General features: G+C 37.8%; 1 protein-coding gene across 1 annotated transcript in view; it reads left to right on the forward strand.

Moving 5' to 3' along the window:
- Positions 1-17368, forward strand: part of PREX2 (phosphatidylinositol-3,4,5-trisphosphate dependent Rac exchange factor 2) — a 296111-nt gene that overhangs the window by 197384 nt on the left and 81359 nt on the right. The window contains 2 exon segments of the mRNA XM_035727132.1: positions 5839-6056; positions 11349-11451. Coding sequence (XP_035583025.1) covers positions 5839-6056; positions 11349-11451 — 321 coding nt within the window.

A 17368-nucleotide genomic window follows, 5' to 3' on the forward strand; every position in this document is an offset into this window, starting at 1 on the left:
GGTTTAAAAGTGAAGAAATTAACATTCAGGCTGATTAATAAGAATAACTAGAAATGGTATTCATTCAACACATATTCTTGAGCATCTGGAAGATTAGATGCTTGATTGAGTAAATGCATAAATAGTAGGTGGCAGATGAAATTCAAACTTAGTTATGGCAATTCCAGAAGTGGTCCTGGAATGCATTGCTGTATTAATTAATATTCAAATGGCTATTCTTACAGATCCTTATTTTGATTTCAATTTTATTTTTCTATTCCTATCATAAGTCTCCTTTTTCCTACTTTCTTTTCCCCTCGTTTACATAGGATGGCACCAGAATGTAGCCAAATTACTCCATATTGTTGGCTACAGAATTATGCTCTCCACTTGAAAAGGGTAGATTGTGTCAGCTAAATATTATTTTTAACTCACCTCTATTCCTATTCTTCTCTCTCTGTAATCTCTCTGTTGTTATTTTTTTATTATTATTTTCTTTTCCCTACAGTCTCAGAATAATGACTGGAATTACTTGTGTGTCTGTTATTCTTTTTAGACCAGCTATGGAGTTTGAGCTTTTTAAACTGTGGAGAGTAAATAAAGTGTTACTATTTTAAAACATGTTTGTAGAAGGTGAGTTTAAGTAGGTGCTCAAATACTGGAATGAAACAGAAACCTTTGATAAGTAAAACATCCATTTCTTTTGAGTGTATTCCCACTACAAGAGAATTCTTACTCTGCAAAAACAATAAACAATAAACAAACTGTCACCAAAAAACAGCACCCTGCTTTTCTTCTTTTGCTGGAAGCTGGAAGCAGCTGTTGTTGATCCTGCCATAGTTCTTATTGATAAAAATGAGGAATGAGAATAGTTTTGGGGAAGGATGGACATTCGTGAATTTCGAACAGCTGCGTAATTAAAAGAAGAGACTTGTCAGTTTTTCTTGGGAGTTTGCTTATATTGGTGTCTTTATCCATCATATGGTTCCTTCCCTGGTCAGCAATAGAACTGAGCCCCCTTCAGTGCCAGGCACCCTGCTAGATGCTGGAGAAAAGAAAAATCACAATAACAATACTGTGCAATTTCACTTTGCTAACTGAGCCATTTATCTTTATATCTCATTTATCTTTATTGCAGATCTAAGTAGAAATAACCCATAATATATAAAGGAATCTGATACCTAGGATTATATGGTTTAAAATGAGTGGAATGGGTAGATGAAAGCAGATTATATGTCTCTAGGTCCATGAGCACCATTCACATTATATGCTACTTCCTCTGTCCTTGATGTGCTGGTGTTCTCTTGGGGAACCCAAACATGTAAACAAACTCCCACACTGCTGAGTGATGAGCCATCTAGTATAGGGATGTCCCCTGGACCGTGATGGCAGAGCAGGAACTCCATAATACCTATGGAAGGAGAGAGGAAATTTTGCAAGGGTAGATAATATTTCAGTAGTTCAATGGGTTCCAGTAGTTCAAGGAGTTGACTCTTAAGGACCATTTATTTTATTTTATTTTTTATTATGTTCAGTTAGCCACTGTATAGTACATCATTAGTTTTTGATGTAATGTTCAGTGATTCATTAGTTGTGTGTAACACCCAATGCTCATCACAACACGTGCCCTCCTTAATACCCATCACCCTGTTACCACATCCCCCAGCCCCCTCCCCTCTGAAAGCCTCAGTTTGTTTCCCAGGGTCCGTAGTCTCTCATGGTTCGTCTCCCTCTCTGATTTCTCCCCCTTCAGATTTCCCTCCCTTCCCTTATGGTCCTCTGTGCTATTGCTTATGTTCCACATGTGAGAGAAACCATATGATAATTGTCTTTCTCTGCTTGACTTACTTCATTTAGCATAATCCCCAATACAGATAAAGGGCTGTTATCTAAGATCTATAAAGAACTTCTCAAACTCAACACTCAAAAAACAAATAACCCAGTCAAAAAATGGGCAGACGACATGAACAGACACTTCTCCAAAGAAGACATACAAACGGCTAAAGACACATGAAAAAATGCTCAACATCACTAGCCATCAGGGAAATACAAATCAAAACCACAATGAGATACCTACCACCTTATCCCAGTTAGAATGGCAAAAATTAACAAAACAGGAAACAGCAAATGTTGGCAAGGATGTGGAGAAAGGGGAACCCTCCTAGACTGTTGGTGGGAATGCAAGCTGGTACCGCCACTCTGGAAAACAGTATGGAGGTTCCTCAAGATGTTAAAAATAGAGCTACCCTATGACCCAGCAATTGCACTACTAGGTATTTACCCCAAAGATACAGAGGTAGTGAAAAGAAGGGGCATGTGCACCCCAATGTTCATAGCAGCAATGTCCACGATAGCCAAACTGTGGAAGGACAATTTAAAGTTTGCTGGTGGAGAGGGTAGGAAAGTGCCCACAGCCAGAAGGCCCATGGACAAAGGTGTGAGCTATAAGAGCATTTATAAGGGCATTTAACATTTGAGGAACCTGAGCAGTGGTGTGTGGCTCAAAGAGAAGAGTTGTGTACAGCCAGAACTTTCAGATATATTGTTTTGTTATATTCTCATAACAAGCCTGGGAAGATTGTTGCTGGTGTAGAGGATGAATGAAGGGAAGTAATGCATTTATAAGCTGTCAGCATAACTTGAGGGTAGATTGTATAGACCCCTTTCTGCCACTCTGAGTTTTTTACCTTTATTACTCACTGGGAGGTGATAATGTGTACAGTTACTTGAAAAAGTATGTACAGTTACTTGAAAAAGTATCATCAGTATGATGGGCATATTGAAGTCTATGCAAACAAGTCATTTACTCTATGGGAAATAGGAAAGTGCAACTGAAAATCACCTCATAAAGTAGTAAGGAGTTGTAAGGTGTTTCAAATTTTCATTTGGAAATATGTTGGTTTGAAATTATTTTTAAATTTTTTATTGTTATGTTAATCACCATATATTACATCATTAGTTTTTGATGTAGTGTTCCATGATTCATTGTTTGTGCATAACACCCAGTGCTCCATGCAGTACGTGCCCTCTTTAATACCCATCACCAGGCTAACCCATCCCCCTACCCTCCTCCCCTCTAGAACCCTCAGTTTGTTTTTCAGAGTCCATCGGCTCGCATGGTTCATCTCCCCCTCTGACTTACTCCCCTTCATTCTTCCCCTCCTGCTATCTTCTTCTTTTTCTTTTTTCTTAACATATGTTGCATCATTTGTTTCAGAAGTACAGATCTGTGATTCGACAGTCTTGCACAATTCACAGCGCTCACCATAGCACATACCCTCCCCAATGTCTATCACCCAGCCACCCCATCCCTCTCACCCGCCACCACTCCAGCAACACTCAGTTTGTTTCCTGAGATTAAGAATGTCAGTGTGGTCCAGGGCATATTGCGTATAAAATTCTCTTACTCTGCTGTGAGCATAGACATGGCCGAGGCCTCCACTTGGACACCTTCAAACCCCCAGTAATTGGTGCCATGTTTAAGTCCTGTGGTGTATTCAGTGCAAAAAGTTTGAAGTAGTGAAGAAATACAACTTTTGTGTGATCAGTTCTGATTTGAGAATGAGGTTGAATGAAAATTTTATTGCTTAAAATGCATGTAGAATATAGTAGCAGAATGTAAACATTTAAGTATTCTAAGGTTAAAAAAAAGGGCATTTCTTCCCAAAAGCAATTTGAAGATAACTATTTCTGCTAGTGGCAAAGTTACTAACCCTTGTGATCTAAAGGTTTTTCAGTGGAACTGGATCCTTCCTTCTCTAACTTGAGCTTTCCATTGTTGATAGAAGGCATTTCTTTCCAATTCAATTTTGATTATGAAATTATTCTCAGGTTATAAGTGGAAGTATTTCTGCCAAAACTACTGAAGGATTATTTTAATTTCCCTAGATTTTCTGCTTTGCTATAGAACAACAGAAAGCAAAACAAGACTGTACAATAAAGATATAGGGCAATTTTATTTAGTTTCTGTCTTGCATCTCAGCACTGCAGCTACACATTTGGGCTAACAAGCTATGTGAATTACCCTTTTAGGTCAAACTAAATCCAGACACTACAAGAAGAGAATGAGCTCATACATTTTCATTTCACTTAATTTGTTTGTTAGTTGCTCTACTGGTTCATTATTTTCACCTATTAATTCAGTAAATAGTTATTGAATGTCTACACTTTGTTAGAAATTGTGTACAACAACAGAATAGGTGTTTTGCTTTTTTCTTAATCAAGAATTGGACAAAGTTTTTTCCTACTTGAGCTATTTTACAGTTACTTGTAAAACACTCTTTTCCATCTATTTGAATGAGGCACATGGTATATAATTAAGGGAAATGTCTGACACATGTTATTGATTAAATTAATAAGTTGAACCATATGGAATTGCCATATTCGACCATTTTGACCAAGTAAAGCAACAAGTTCGTATAGATCAACATAATAAATGAATATTTGCATTATAAAATTAAATATTTTAAATATTTAATCCTTTTTCTAATAAAATTTTCAAGAGTAGCTTTTACTAACAGTGAAACGAGGTAACACACAGCAATTACATTATGTGTTCACATGCCTTTGATGGTTATTAAAAACATATGTCCATTGTTATTGGTAAACAACTTAAAAATTATGCCTTTTTATCGATAAAGCAAGAACTCATGGCAACATTTATGTCTATGTTATGCACTAATATTGACAGTGCTTCATTTCAGAAAATTCTGAGCCCTTGAAATATTCAATACACTTCTGAAAATACGAGTATTTTTTCTTTTGTTGTTCATCTAGTACAAGTGATTTTTCAATGTACAGAATGTATGGCTTGGCATTTATATAGTTCATGGAGTTTGTAAATATCCAAAAATGCAAAGAGGTGAATCTCTGTGATCAGGTTCTCAGAGGCAAGCTTCTTTCCACTTGAAAAAACTGTGGCCCAGGAGTGGCCATTCACAGGTAAATATAGCTTAAATATGGGTCAATCAAAAATCAAGCCAATTGCAGAATAAGAATCCTTGTGAAAATCAATGTATGTTAAACTGTAAACACATTCCTTATTTCAGAGAAATACAATAATTTATAAACCGGACATATTTATAACTCATGAAGTTAATAGGTAAATCCAAGAGATCCAGGTTTGCTTATTGTTACAATCAGACATCAATACTCTTTCCCTATGTGCATTTCACCTTAATATTTGAGTAAGTTTATTAGGTCATTTAAAAAAATTAGTATTGGGGCGCCTGGGTGGCTCAGTCGGTTAAGCGTCTGCCTTTGGCCCAGGTCATGATCCCAGGGTCCTGGGATCGAGTCCCACATCGGGCTCCCTGCTAAGCAGGGAGTCTGCTTCTCCCTCTGCCGCTGCCCCCTCCCCGTGCTCATGCTCTCTCTCTCTCTCCCCCTCTCCCTCTCCCCTCCCCTCTCTGTCCCTCTCAAATAAATAAATAAAATCTTTAAAAAAATAAAAATAAAAAAATTAGTATTAATGTATTTCATTGCCAACACAAACTAAAAAATTGGACTTTGATTTTCCTTTAGGGAGTATCATGCAACAAACACACTGTGTTCCATCAAAAAATAACCAAACCCTCATTTTTTTCCCTTGGGTTTTATAAAACAATTTAATGATTGCAAAATAAAGTCACAATTAAGAAAAACTTAATTTTTCTTTACATTTTTCTGGTGTTTAATATTTTTTAAAAAGTGTCTGTGCCAAAGTGTTTGTGCTCATTAGTAGAGCTCAAATTCACATTTTTCACATGGTTTGAGTTTGGTGAAAGGATGAAATAACACCAGCTATATATGCTTAATGAATTGGTTTTCTTTACCTGTGACATTTTTCCAAAACTGTCTTTATGTCTTCCTGGCTTACAGACAGTGAGACACAGCTCCGAAGAGACATGGTTTTCTGCCAAAGTCTTGTGGCCACCGTGTGTGCCTTCTCCGAGCAGCTCATGGCAGCCTTAAACCAGATGTTTGACAACAGCAAAGACAATGAGATGGACACGGGAGAAGCCAGCAGAAGGTGGCTGGACCAGATAGCGAATGCAGGTGTTCTTTTTCACTTCCAGTCACTCCTGTCGCCAAACCTGGTAAGGAATCACAATGCCTCCCACTGGAGCATACGCTGTAACATATTCCCAGATAAGAAGTGGTTATTCATTATGTGTCAGCAGTCAGCTACTTGAAAAGAATGCATTTTGCCAGGGGCAAATATAATTTAGGTAAGTGGATAGAAGGTATTCCTTCTTTCCTGATTTTTATTTGCTCTCCGGCTGCAAAAAGCTGAGAAAGCCTCCATCTGTTACAAATTCCTGTATCCCTAAGCACTGACTGAGAAAGATCATCAGAGGGAAGAGGTAGTACATATGATGTACTTTCTGCTGTGGTTCCTTATTTCCAGTCCAGAAGAAACAGCCTGCCCTGAAACCCAAGCTCCCGTTGAGGTTGATGTTGGGAGCATGCTTGATAGACAATATCTGACAACTTGCATGCCATACTGTCTGACAGTCTGTTTAAAATTTGTGTATGTTCAACGATTTTATTTCCTTTCTTTGTATGCATGTTTGTCCTGTTAAATCTAAGAATATTCCATATTCCATATTTATGCATCCATTTCCCACAGTGCTATGAGGAAAGTATCTCAAAATATTTGACAAATAAAAGTGGTTTTTTAACATATCCTTTTTGTGGTTCTGATAGTTGTCATGATGTTTAAGGCAAATATGTTCACTCATATATACACTTAAGGAGCTCATTAAATAGAATCGTGATTTTATTTTATTTTTTTTAAAGATTTTATTTATTTATTTGAGAGAGAATGAGAGATAGAGAGCACGAGAGGGAAGAGGGTCAGAGGGAGAAGCAGACTCCCTGCTGAGCAGGGAGCCCGATGTGGGACTCAATCCCGGGACTCCAGGATCATGACCTGAGCTGAAGGCAGTCGCTTAACCAACTGAGCCACCCAGGCGCCCTAAATAGAATTGTGATTTTAAACATGAGATGCTGTGTCACCTGTTAAATTACACACAGAATATGTGGCTACCAAGTAATGGTTGAGTTTTTAAACAGATGTATGTGACTTTATATATAAAGTGACTATACACTTTAATGAAGATAGGAAGGTAATTGCAGTATTGCAGTCGTAAAATGGTTCTGGAATGAAAGGTAAGGAAGTCCACCTCAGTGTACTTCAGAGAAACAGATACTTTTGAAAAGACTTCTACGTACTCCATATTGGTGATCAGTTTCTTATTTGGTTGCCAGTAAAACTAAGAAAGGTTTAACTAATGAAAATTTTGAAATAAGGCACTTTTAGAAATGTTTTAAAATTTAAAAAATATTAATTAATCATTTCTTATCAAATAGAAATTACATAAGATAGGAAGGCCACTTCCTAACACATGGTAGCATGAAGTGTCTGTTGAATGAGTGAATGAATGAGGCTTCATTCCTATTCTACTCCTACTTTAAAACTGCCATTGTTTAATCTACTAGTAGTAGAATTTCTGGGTAATATGGAAATTCTATGTTTAACATTTTGAAGAAGTGCCATACTATTTTCCAAAATGGCTACACTGACCTCAGTGTCCATCAATAGACAAATGAATATATGATGTACAATACACACACACACACACACACACACACACACACACACACACACACACACAGAGGAATATTACTCAGCCATAAAAAAGATGAGATCTTGCCATTTGTGACAACATGGATGGACCTAGAGGGTATAATGTTAGGTGAAATAAGTCAGATTGAGAAAGACAAATACCATATGATTTCACTTATATGTGGAATCTAAAGAACAAAACAAATGGGGGCGCTTAGGTGGCTCAGCTGTTAAGCGTCTGCCTTCAGCTCAGGTCATGATCTCAGGGTCCTGGGATCGAGCCCCACATCGGGCTCCCTGCTCTGCAGGAAGCCTGCTTCTCCCTCTCCCGCTCCCCCTGCTTGGGTTCCCTCTCTCGCCATCTCTCTCTCTGTCAAATAAATGAATAAAATCTTAAAAAAAAAAGAACAAAACAAGTGAATAAACAAACAAAAGACAGATTCATACCTATAAATACCACCACAAACTGACAGTTGCCAAAGGGAAGGATGGGCAAAATGGGTGAAGGGGAGTGGGAGATGCAGGCTTCCAGTTGTGGAATGAATAAGTCATGGGAATAAAAGGCACAGCATAAGGAAAAATAAAAAAAAGCACAGCATAGGGAATATAGTTAGTGGTATTTTAATAGTGTCGTATGGTGACAGATAGTAACTACAGTGCAGATAGTAACTACAGTTGCGGTGAGCATAGCATAATATGTAGAGAAGTTGAATCACTATGTTGTACACCTGAAACTAATGTAACATTGTGTGTCAACTGTACTCAAAGAAATATATATATGAAATTTTTAAAAATGGCTGTACTATTTTATATTCCCACCCGCAATGTATGAGGGTTACAGTTTCTCCTTACCAACACTTGTGATTGTCTGTTGGATTATAGCCAACCACCTCACAAGTGTAGTATCGCACTGCAGTTTTGAGTTGCATTTCCCCAATGGCTAATGATGTTGATCATCTTTTCATGGGCTTTTTGGCCATTTTACATCTTCTTTGGAGAAACACCTATTCAAATCCTTTGTGTGCTTTTTAATTGAATTGCCTTTTTATTGTTTTAAGTTTTAAGAATTCCTTCTAGAGGCTGGATATAAGTCACTTATCAGATACATAAACTACAAATATTTTTGGGATTGCAAACAACATTAAATTTAAAGTAAAAGTCCCAGCACTTGATTAAACTACTACTACTATGTAACATCCAAGAGAAATGAAAACTTTTGCACAAAAACTTGTACACAGATATTCTTTGCAAGATTATTCATAATAGCTTAAAAGTAGAAACAGCCCAAATGTCTATGAGTTGCTAATTGGATAAATGAGTTGTGGTACAGACATACCATAGAATATTATTCAGCAGTAAAAGAAGAATGGAATACTGACACATGCTACAACATGGACGGACCTTGAAAACATTATGCTTAGTGAAATAAGCCAGTTGCAAAAGACCACATATTATCTGGGTCCATTATTATGTTATATGTGAAATAAGCAAATTTCAGAGACTGAAAGCAGACTAGTGGTTGCCTGGGGCCCAAGACTGGGGAAAAGGATGTGGGGCATGAATACTAGTGGTATGAAGTTCCTTTGTAGGGTGGTGCAAATATAGTAAAATTAGATTATGGTGTTAGTTGCACAACTCTGTGAATATACTAAAAATGCCTACACTATACACTTTAAATGGTGAATTTTATATATGTGAATTACATCTCAAGAAACTGTTTTTTTCTTAGTCTTTTGAAACCCTTAACTTCATTTAAAGATTTGATAAAAAATCCAAAGTTGCTTTAAAAAAAAATCAAAGAGACCCATATTTTGTCTGCCTCTGGTAACAAGCGCATAAAAAGTGTGGAAGGTTCTCTGGGAGCGGCAGGAGCCAGGAGTGTGTGTTCGTTCCTGAGCTCTGAGCACAATCCATAGTCACTTGGGTATCACTTTAGCCACATCTGCTGAAGCATCATGGCTTGCACTGTAGCAACCAGAGGCCCACCTGTTTGGGACATTTCTTCTTTGTATGTATTCTTCTTAATTGGGAAAGTACTGATTCTTCAGTCCTGTTCTTCCTCTTCCAGGTTCATGGCATATACTCTTGCTTACTTACTTCAGTGGACTTTAAAAATTAACAGTTCACTAAACATTTTTCCAGCACTTACTGTGCACCATATACTGCATTAAGTACCAAACCAAGGTGCAAAGGTGATGATTGTCTTAATTTTTTGGTTTCCATGCTATAGATCTTTGGGATCTGGGTTGCCTTGGTGATTCTTTTTCACACAATGGACATTCTCTACTATCTCCTTCACCCTCTATTCATGCTGCCCGAAAAATATGGCTATAAGCTTATGGCAACTTTTAAAAACGTATATAAAGTGGGGCTCCTGGGTGGCTCAGTCGGTTAAGCATCCAACTCTTGATCTCAGCTCAGGTCTTGATCTCAGGGTCATGAATCCAAGCCCTGGGCTGGACTCCACACTGGGGTTGGAGCCTACTTTAAAAAAGTATATATTAAAGCATGTTAAAATCATTATTTAAAAGGATCATTGATACTCTTAAGGAAACAAATGTTACATTTAAAAGATAAGCTGTGTATGATAAGGCTAATTATTCTTTCATCATGCATAAAACTGCTAATAGGAAGGCCAGAATGTAGTCCTAGAAAGATAATATTGCTGAGACATGCACTGAACTTGTTACCGCGTTTGGGCTTACTTGCCTCAACTGTAAAATAATATGCTGTTAGAATGAAAGGAGTGATTAAAACAAATCAGATTGCATAGTCACAGGATTTTAGATTAAGGCCCTATAAAGGCAAGTAACATAAAAATGATTCTTGTCCCCAAGATCTTTGGAAGAAAATGCATTGCATACATGCAAATTGCTTTTATTATTATAAACAGGATGGCAACTATGTACTGTAGCTTTTCAATAAAACGATATTCTTGCCTTTTAGCTGTTACATTTTTAAGGTTATAGAAGTTTAGAGGCAGATAGATGCTTATTGTATACACATATTTTGTAAATGTTAAAAATCATTATGAGGAATTCTTAATCTCGGGAAACAAACTGAGGGTTGCTGTAGTGGTGGGGGTGGGAGGGATGGGGTGGCTGGGTGATAGACATTGGGGAGGGTGTGTGCTATGGTGAGCGCTGTGAATTGTGTAAGACTGATGAATCATAGACCTGTACCTCTGAAACAAATAATACATTATATGTTTAAAAAAAAAAAGTAGGAAGGGAAAAATGAAGGAGGGGAAATCGGAGGGGGAGACGAACCATGAGAGACTATGGACTCAGAAACAAACTGAGGGTTCTGGAGGGGAGGGGGGGTGGGGGGATGGGTTACCCTGGTGATGGGTATTAAAAAGGGCACGTTCTGCGTGGAGCACTGGGTGTTATACTCAAACAATGAATCATGGAACACTACATCAAAAAGTAATGATGTAATGTATGGTGATTAACATAACATAATAAAATTTTAAAAAATCAATACGGTTTGAATCTAGCTACAATATAGACTGAAAAGTTGTGTAGAACCATTTAGATAATTTAGAAAAAGAAAAATCTAAAACTATAAAAGAGACTTGTAACTTGGAGGGATTTGTTAATTTCATTTAAGGCAGTAAATTCTTAGATAAGTGTTGGTAATTCGGTTTGCATGTAAATAAAACACAAGTGAAGCTACTTAAGGTCTGGCGATGTGATGTTATGTAACGGTCTATCCTATACAATTCTATCATATCATGTATTGTTTCCTTTCCTTTTAGACAGATGAACAAGCCATGCTAGAAGATACACTTGTTGCACTATTTGATTTGGAAAAAGTTTCTTTTTACTTTAAGCCATCAGAAGAGGAACCACTGGTTGCAAGTAAGTAGTTAAATGGTTCATAAGTGTTTCACAGAATTTTTTTGGCATCAAACAACATATGGCATAACTTTGATATTAATATATTCGATATATAGTTCAAATTGTTTTATACAAAGTATTATATTTAGGGGAAAATAATAATAACCAACTGTGGCAGTGATAGAAAATAATATAATTTAAATCTATAGATAATTCTAAGCTTTTATTTTTATCCATTAGTTTGGCCTCCAAAACTTTTCTTGAGTGTGTGCATCAAAATTTTGTTCTAGTCAAGATTTTTTTTTTCCTGTTACTGTGATAACATATATAAATGATAAAGTTTACCATTTAACCAGTTTTCAGTGTATAATTCAGTGGCATTAATTACTTTCACAATGTTGTACAACCATTTCCACCACCCATCTTCAAAACTTTTTCATCCTACTTAACAGAAACTCCATACTCATTACCCAATAACTCCCCATTCTTCCTCCTCCAGTCCATAGTAACCTCTGTTCTACCTTCTGTCTCTATGCAGGTGCATAGAGTACTTTACATAAGTGGGATCATAGAATATTTGTCCTCTCTGCTGCTTTTTTCATGTCAGTTTTTTTAAATAAAAGGACTGCCCTAATATTTCTGACTATAGTGGATAAACTCAGTGGCCTCCAGGATTTTATGCAAATATATAACAATTATATAGCAAAACTGACTGAATTGAGTTTTCCTTTCTTATTTCAGTTGATCCTGTAGAGAATGTATTAGCAGGCAATGAATACAAGTATTTAGGGCCAAGAAGAAAGAGAGGAAGCCTAAGTTATGTTCATATTGCGTAAAATTTAGATCTAAACCAATCAAGAAAGACATAATTATTTGATTTGGCAATAATGGATAAAATTTATAATTCAGAAGATGTAAACATATATTCTACATTTTCCCTACCTTAGCAATGAAAATGGCAATCATTACATCTGAGTGTCAAATTTTAATGTGTGTAAATTATAATTACATTAAGTGTCTTGATTCATTTATTTATCCCGTACTGTTTCCAAGATGGCAAAATCTTTCCTGTCTTCTTTGCTGTCGTATCTCCGGCACCCAAGAGAGTGTCTGTAATGAAAAAGGCAATATTTTTTTTTTCAAGGAAATGAATGAATAAATATCAATTAAGTGTATACAGTCGGTAGGAAAAATGGTTTTTTTTTTTTAAGATTCCATTTATCCGACAGTGAGAGACACAGCAAGAGAGGGAACACAAGCAGGGGGAGTGGGAGAGGGAGAAGCAGGCTTCCCGCGGAGCAGAGAGCCTGATGCGGGGCTCGATCCCAGGACCCCGGGATCATGACCTGAGCTGAAGGCAGACGCTCAACGACTGAGCCACGCAGGCACCCCAGGAAAAATGGTTTTATGGCTACAAAAATAGAAGGAAAAAACGGGTGTAAAGAATAAAGGAGAGAATTTCAAAAGAACATAGTTGTAACTAATGTTGCAAAGAAGTTACTTTATGAATGGAATTGAAGGATTGAAAAGTAACCCTTCAATTTTGCCTTTTGCCACCATTAAACCTAACAAATGGAATATTTTAGAAGCATACATTCAGAGAAATAGAAATATCTAGGCTTTAATCTCTGTATCTTTGCTGCGAGTTATCATCATTTATCTACCATTTCAACATTATCATGAATAGGCTTAAAATGTATCTATCAACCCAAGAAATCTTTAGCAGTTTGTTATTTTTCTGTTTCTTGTTTTTATTGGAAGTGTGAGGGTCCTATGTATTACATAAGGTAGAAGATGTGAACTTCTTCAGGGCTGGGAAAGGTTCTTATTTGTTTTCATATTCTTAATGTATAGAATGATAAGTAGGAACCCAATAAATATTCATTTAAATCATTAAATAATCATTTAGTCTGATAAGCATACATTCATTCATCAAAATTTCTTAAATCCACTTATGGCCAAGCACTATTCTAGATGTTGGATACAGGAGAGTACTAAGTAAACATATCCCTCTTGGAGCTGATATTCAAGTGGGGAGAGATTAATAATAAGCAACATAAATAACTTAATTTGATCATAAACTAGAAGACAATAATGTGAATGTATGAGAGGAAATAGAAGAGAACAAAGGATAACAATGCAGGGGCAGGTGAGAGGTTGCAAATATTTAACAAGCTAAGAAAGCCTTACCAAAAAGGAGGGCAGAGACCTAAAGAGGTGGAGAGGTATTTGGAAGAGGGGTGTTCCAGACTCTGAGGTGGGAACAGGTGTAGCATGCTCTCAGGATAGCAAGGAGGCCTGTGTGACTGGGGCGGCATGGGTGAGGTGAAAGAGCAGGGCATGAGAACAGAGAGGCGGCCAGACCATTGAAAGAACTTCGCCTTTCTAATTAAGCCATGGAGCAGAGGAATGACATGATCTGGCCTACATATTGAAGGCTACCTCTGACGGCTCTGTTGAATAGAGCATTGTTGGGGTCAAGGACAGAAGCAGAACGACCAGTTAGGAAGCTACTTCAGTGGCCCAGGTTGAAAGATGATGGCGACTTGACCTTGAGGGTAGCTGTGGGGATGGTAAAAGTCGATTCTGTATGTATTAAATTATGAAGGTAGAGAGAATAGAATTTTATTAAAGTTTCATCTTCACTGACAAATGAGAGAGAATGAGAACATGAATTACAACGTTAAGGATTTAGGTTATATTCAAGGGAGAACTTGGTAAAGGGGATTAATTGATAAGGATAATATTATTTCAACAAGTTGTATGGTCTTCTGTGGGCATGTATAAAATAGAATATATTTTCATTTCCTTTAATAATGTAGGCATAATTTTGCCAAAGGCAGAGAAATTCTATTTTCACATTATAGCCTGTTTTTCCTTTTAAATTTTGCTTGAGGAGCCGGAGCCGTAAGCTCACAGGAGTACTGTTTTCCATTGTTCAAATATGACATTACTGGCGAATAGTCTGTTGAACAAGCAGGCAAGGGAGCCGTGTTATAAGCTCGATAAAATACTTATTGCATAGCTACCATGAGAGATTTAACTTCAGCATATTGAAAAATATAATAAATATTAAAAATTAAATAATTTAAGACCATGTAATATTCATATATAAATGCACATATATCTGTGACAAACATAAAAATTCGTATATATTTTTAAGTATTACCCCAAAGGTTAACCTCAACTTCTGTGAAAACAGATCCCTAGTGAAAGGTCACTTGCAATGCTACACTATCAGATGTTCCAAGCAAGTTACTAACAGTGATGACAGGAGTATAGTTATCCTTTTAAGTTGATTCAGGAAAGAAGAGAATTTTTCAATACCCAAGTCTCATCACATCCTATCTAAGTGGTGGAAGGAAACTAGAGCTTTATTATTAATTGCATGTGATTTGATCTTTCTGTGAGCTTAGAAGCAGAGGCGTCAGATCAACAAATTAATTTGCATCACTGTAGTGAAGACTCTTTTGGCTGCATGTCTTTGAGGGAAGGACCCAGTGCGAGTACAGAGGGGAGGAAGCATGAAGATAGAAAGAGAACACTGGTTTTGAAGATAAGAAACTTGAGTTCCAACCCTGCACCCCTCTTATCCACAAACATGAGAGTACTAGCTTTCCCTGACTCATGGGGCTTAAATAAGATAATGTATTCAAAAGTCTCTAGCATTATGTGAGGCTCATGGTGGTATTCAGTAAATACTTGAATCCATCCTCCTCACTTTATTACTCTGTATTATTTTTAAAAAGCTGTATTTAGCATTTCTCATCATCATATTTTTTGCATTAAAGAATAATGAGATTTTGAAGAAATACGGCGTGCCAGGCAAGTAGAACTCAAATATCTGGATTGAAGACATTTAATTTTCTTTGAAGAAATAATTATTAAGTATATACACCATGCCAAATGCTGAACTAAGTTCTGGAGATATAGTAGTGACTAAATAAAGACCCTGTTGTTGCAACTGAGAAAGTAGTGAGAGACACAAAGTGGCAATGTAACCCACGACAGTATAGGGAAAGTACCAGATCCTTCCTATGCCATATTATGTAATTAGTGAAGGAGCAGTAAGTGAGCTAAATGATTAGGTTGTATAAAACTAAATATATTTTGGGGGGCGGAGCAAGATGGCAGAGGAGTAGGAGACCTGGATTTCGTCTGGTCTCAGGAATTCAGCTGAATAGGGATCAAACCATTCTGAACACCTACGAACTCAACAGGAGATCAAAAAAGAGAGTAGCAACAACTCTCTGAACAGAGAAGCGACCACTTACTGGAAGGTAGGACGTGCAGAGAAGTGAATCCGAGGTGATATTCGGGAGGATAGACGGCGGGAGAGGGGGCCTCCGTCGGCCGCTTCTGGCAAGTGACAGCCGCGGAGCACAAAATCGGAACTTTTAGAAGCCGGCTCCGCTGAGGGACGTCGCTCCAGTGGCTAAGTGGGGTATGGAACCCTCGTGGGACAGTGTGGTCTCAGGACCCTCGGGGTCACAGAAAGACCGGGGGTGCCTGAGTGCAGCAGAGCTCCCAGGTATCGGAGCGGGGAAGCCGGCTGCAGAGACGGAGCTGAGGCGCGGGCTCGCAGCTCGGGGTTGCCATAAATGGTGATCCGCAGCCCAGTTGGGCCACTGCTCCTCCAGCAGGGACCCAAGCAGCAGAGCCGGGGAGACTCCCCTTCCTCCCCCGGGAGGAATGGCGCGGGAGCACACCACAGGGATCTGCTGGGTTTGGAGACTCCACACGGGGTCGGGTGCCAGAGATAGAAACGCTCGGTCACAGGCCGGGTGAGCACGGAGTGCGGATGGAGACCGGGGAGATGGGAGTGACTGCTTTTCTCTGGGGGTGCACTGAGGAGCGGGGCCCCAAGTTCTCGGCTCCTCCGGGTGGAGATTGGGAGGCCACCATTTTCACTCTCGTCCTCCAAAGCTCTATGGAAAGCTTGCAGGGAACAAAAGCTCCCGAGAGAAAACCCGAGCAGATTACTTAGCCCGGACCGACAAGGCAGGGGCAATTCTGCCTCCAGCAAAGACGTTTGGGAACCACGGCAACAGGCCCCTCCCCCAGAAGATCAGCACGAACAGCCAGCCAAGACCAAGTTTACCGATCAAGGAGAATGGGAGAACTCCAGCGCTAGGGGAATACTGCACATAGAATTCATAGCTTTTTTACCATGATTCATTAGCTTTTCAAAGTTAATTTTTTAACTGTTTTTTTTTTCGAATTTTTCTTTTTCCCTTTTTCAACCAACATCTTATCAATCCCTTTTTGAAAAAAAAATTTTTATTTTTCATTTTTAGAGTCATATTCTATCCCTTCATAGTAGATACCCTTATTTTTGGCATATATATATAAGTTGTTCTCCCCTTAAAATTTTGAGATACAGTTTCTTCTAACAGATCAAAATATACCCTAAATCACTAGTGTATGGCTTTCTTCCAGTCTCCTGCCTGATCACATTCTCTCCCTTTTTTTTCTTTTTTTTTTTAAATCTTTTTTCAAACAACTTCTTATCTTATTAATTCGTTTTATAAAATCTTTTATAATTTTCATCTTTACAGTCATCTTCCATCCCTTCATTGTATCAACCCTTATTTTGTACATATATCAGTCTTTCTTTAAAATTTTAGGAGGCACTTTCTTCTAACAGACCAAAATACACCCAAAATCCAGTGTGTGACACTGATCTATGCACTAGCCTGATCATATTTGATCATATTCTGTTTTTTTGTATTGTTCTGTTTTTGTTTTTATCTTTTTCTTTTTGTTTTTTTCTTTCTTTTCTCTTTCTTTTTTCTTCCTTTCCCTTTCTTTTCCCCTGGTTTCAGGTATTTTCTGATTTGTATAGAGTATATTTGCTAGGGACGTTGTTAACCTGTTAGCATTTTGTTCTCTCATTCATCTGTTCTCCTCTGGACAAAATGACAAGACGAAAAAAATC

Source organism: Zalophus californianus, chromosome 4, assembly GCF_009762305.2.
Source record: "Zalophus californianus isolate mZalCal1 chromosome 4, mZalCal1.pri.v2, whole genome shotgun sequence".
NCBI classification, from domain to species: domain Eukaryota; kingdom Metazoa; phylum Chordata; class Mammalia; order Carnivora; family Otariidae; genus Zalophus; species Zalophus californianus.